The 3752-nt window shown below is 44.2% G+C and overlaps 1 protein-coding gene across 1 annotated transcript; it reads left to right on the top strand.

The window, feature by feature from the left end:
• The first annotated feature begins 709 nt into the window (after window positions 1-709).
• Window positions 710-3259, top strand: CCDC89 (coiled-coil domain containing 89). The gene has a single exon (XM_080816894.1). The coding sequence runs from the start codon at window positions 713-715 to the stop codon at window positions 1883-1885; it is 1173 nt and encodes a 390-aa protein (XP_080673020.1). The 5' UTR covers window positions 710-712; the 3' UTR covers window positions 1886-3259.
• The last annotated feature ends 493 nt before the right edge of the window (window positions 3260-3752 follow it).

Genomic DNA, 3752 nt, shown 5'->3' with positions numbered 1-3752 from the left:
ATTTAACTGTTTAATAAATCCAGAATTGACTTTGGTATATGACCGTAAGCCTCATTTGGATCCTTTTTCAGTTGTAATGTTTATCACATCTTTGTTGTTCGTTAAGCTCGTCTGTAACCTTATTTGGCTAATGGGTAAAAACAAGGAATGCTGCATATCTAGTAAGAGGTATTTCAAGCCGAGGACCATGGTAAGGGAAACGAAAGAAATTTCGTTGGGGCTTGCTCTTTTACTGAGCTGTGTTGAACACTGCAGGTACAACTCACAAAGCACTTAGGATCTCGACTCCCCGGGTAGAGCTGCTGTTTTGTTTTTATAGGCTGCAGATTTTTAAGGAGCAAACGTGTTTCCACATGACAGCTGGAGTGGGGAGAGGGAGGAAAAATAGGTCCCCGCAGCTTAATTTGTTTACTCCTCCCAGAAATTAGGTAGAGTCGGATTTTCTTCCCCCGAGGCTGGCTGGAAACCCGGTGGGGTTGGCATCTCCTCTCTGCCCAGTACAGGCAAGACCCGGGGCTGGAGCGGAGAGCTGAGAGCTGTGATTGGTGATTTGTTGGAAAGGCAAGCATAATCCGACTCGATTGGTTCTGGACTCCCCCAGATCTCCCTGTTACTTCACAGCAGTCTGGAGACCTGCCCACCAATCACAGGGCTCCTTACTGGAAAAAGCAACTGCTGGAGAGTGCTGGGAGTCCCTAGCAACACCCTGAGAATGTTGAATCTGACGGGGAAGGACTGTGCAGTCAGCCGATGGTGGAGGAGAGCAGCGCCTATGCCTCAGGAGGAGGAGCCTCTCAGGATGGATCCTCCACCCACGGAAGAGCCCTTAGAGGAGCAAACCAAAAAACTAGAAAAGCAGGAAGAGGAGATGGAGTTTAAGGAACTGGATGGTCTCAGGGACGCCTTGGCAAACCTCCGGGGTCTGTCCGAGGAGGAGAAGAGCGAGAAGGCGATGCTTTGCTCCCGCATCCAAGAGCAGTCCCAGCTCATCTGCATCCTGAAGCGGAGGTCAGACGAGGCCCTGGAGCGCTGCCAGATCCTGGAGCTGCTCAACACAGAGCTGGAGGAGAAGATGGTGCTGGAGGCTGAGAAGCTGAAGGCCAAGAGCGCGCACGCCCAGCAGCTGGAGGAACGCTTTATGACCTTGGCAGCCAACCACGAGTTGATGATCCGCTTCAAGGACGAACACAAGAGTCAGAACGTGAAGCTTAGGGAGGAGAATGAGAAGCTGAGGCTGGAGAACAGCAACCTCTTCAGCCAGGCTCTGAAGGACCAGGAGGCCAAAGTGTCGCAGCTCACTGCGCAGAGCGAGGCCCTGTCCAAGGAGCTAGAGACGGTGAAACAGAGATGCGCTCAGGACGCCCGCCAGGCGCAAGCCAGAGAGAAAGAGCTGCTGGAGCTGCAGAGCCAGCGGGCCGGCGCCCACACCAAGGAGCTGGAGCAGCTGCGCAGCCAGCTGCAGAGCCTCAAGCAGAAGCACCAGCAGGCCGTGGAGCAGCTGGCCAAGGCCGAGCAGGCGCACGGCAGCCTGAACCAGGAGCTGCAGGCCAGGCTGCAGACGGTCACTCGCGAGAAAGATGAGCTGTTGCAGCTGGCCATGGAGAGGGGCCGGGTGCTTCAGAACAAGCAGGCAGAGATCCGGCAGCTTGAGGAGAAGCTGGAGACAGCCGATGTGGCCCGGAGGCATGCCCTGGAGAGGTTCGAACAAGAGGCAATGGCCGTGGACGGTAACTTGAGAGTCCGGGAACTTCAGCGCAGGGTCGACGGGATCCAAAAGGCCTATGATGAACTCAGGCTGCAGTCTGAAGCCTTCAAAAAGCACAGCCTGGATCTTTTAAGCAAGGAGAGAGAACTCAATGCCAAACTCCGCCATCTCTTTCCATAGGAAGCTTCTGTTTCCTCTTTCCTCTAATTTAGAATTTAACTCTCTGTGCCTTAGCATTATGACAAGAGTAAAGTTGGTTTTCCATTTATTATACTTTTAAGCACAAAAGGCAATTCAAAGAAAAGCTGTTTTACTGTGGTGGTGTGGTTGTTACTGTTGTAAGGCTAGCACTAATTTTCAGCCCTACCACCTAAAATACACATGATATACCAGGTGTCTTTCTGTGCCTTGGAAATCCTCCTAAGTTTGCTATCATTATCTCCATCTTCCTCATAACTTATTCATTCTCAACCCCAGATATCTTCAGATAGCCCGAGACGTTAAATTAGCAGCTCCTGTGGACTTAAGTAAATCTTAAAAGTGCAAGGAGATGTACTATTGTGAAAACAGTTTTGCATAGTTTCCCCTTGTAGGTAGGCAGGTCTGTAGTCTCCCTTAGTTGAAAATAGAAACTCTAATAGTTAATAGCATAGAGAGCTTGCAGAACAAAGTGTCCAATTTTGCAACTGACAAACAATTGCTTGCTTCACCTGCTTTACAGCAGTATCCTTTTGATTTTTATTTCACTTGTACTAGCTTGGAAAAACAAAGATTGAAATCATTAAATTTTTCACCAAAGTAGGCAAACTTTATTACAGTCATTCTGTATGAGCAGTAAGATTCAAATAAGTGAAATCATCCAGTGTTTATGTTTCCTACAAGCTTAGATCACATTCCATTTTCTTGCTTTTTTTCCTTAATAAAAAAATAAAAAACAAAATTTTTTAAAAAGGATTTTTTTATGCAAAGTATGCAAGTATCAGTAGTTTCATTTAATACTGCATAATATGCTAATAGACAAAAGGCCCCAGTTTAGGGTAACAAGTCAGAGCAGACCGGCTATGATACATAAAGCAATGCATAGTGATTGTTTTGTTTCTATTAGCATTATTTCCTCCTTTTCCTTTTTATTTTTTTAACATTTTCCTTATTTAAAAAAACATCTAAATGAAATATATATGTATAATTACAGCATGGTTTGTAGGAATACCTAAATATGTAGCCATATAAAAACATTATAGTTATTACATCTATTTATAGAAAGTTTTAAGAGGCAATTATAAAAAAACACTTTATGCTTCCTTATTTCCGTATTTTTAGTCAATACATAAACATTATTATAAATATCTCTCAAAGTAGATTATAATTCTGTATTTTTCTTACCCATTTGGTGCCAAGAGTCCCAAGAGTTACCTAATAATTTGGATGTATTAACTCTACTTGGTATCTTTTTGATAAACAATTTTTGAGGGTTACTCTACCTCAGGCAGTTTTTTAAACCTATTTTCTCACAGTCCTATTAAGAATTGTGGTATTAAATACAAATTCCAAGAAACCATGTTTTTGGCTCAAAAAGACTATTTACTTCCTCTTACACATTCAAGAATCAGAATATAGGAGCTAATTTAATTACGGTTATCCCTTATTGGGGTCATACTATTTATCATTGTGCTGAAGCAGTTTGGATGGCTTGTTTACTTATTTAATCTGTAGGGCCATGTGAGAAGGTAATTATGTTTATTTCTATTGCAAAGAAGAGGAAACTGGGATTCAGTAATTTGTCCAAGGCCACTTGATCACTGGGAGTGCTGGGATTTTGATGACATCATCCCACTGAGATTCCTGACTATTTACGGAGTGCCAAGCTCAGGGTTTAGGCACTAAGAAGAAGCATGAAGAAGCATTTTTTCTACCCTGGCAGAGCTTCCACACAGTCTAGTCTAGGAGCAAAAAAACCAAGTGCATACAATGTGATATGTCTTTCTGAAGGTGTTAGGAGATCACGGTAGGTAAAACACACACACACACACACACACACACACACACA

Source organism: Martes martes (assembly GCF_963455335.1).
Source record: "Martes martes genome assembly, chromosome: 10".
Lineage (NCBI taxonomy): Eukaryota > Metazoa > Chordata > Mammalia > Carnivora > Mustelidae > Martes > Martes martes.
This window is presented reverse-complemented; position numbering and strand designations above follow the sequence as displayed.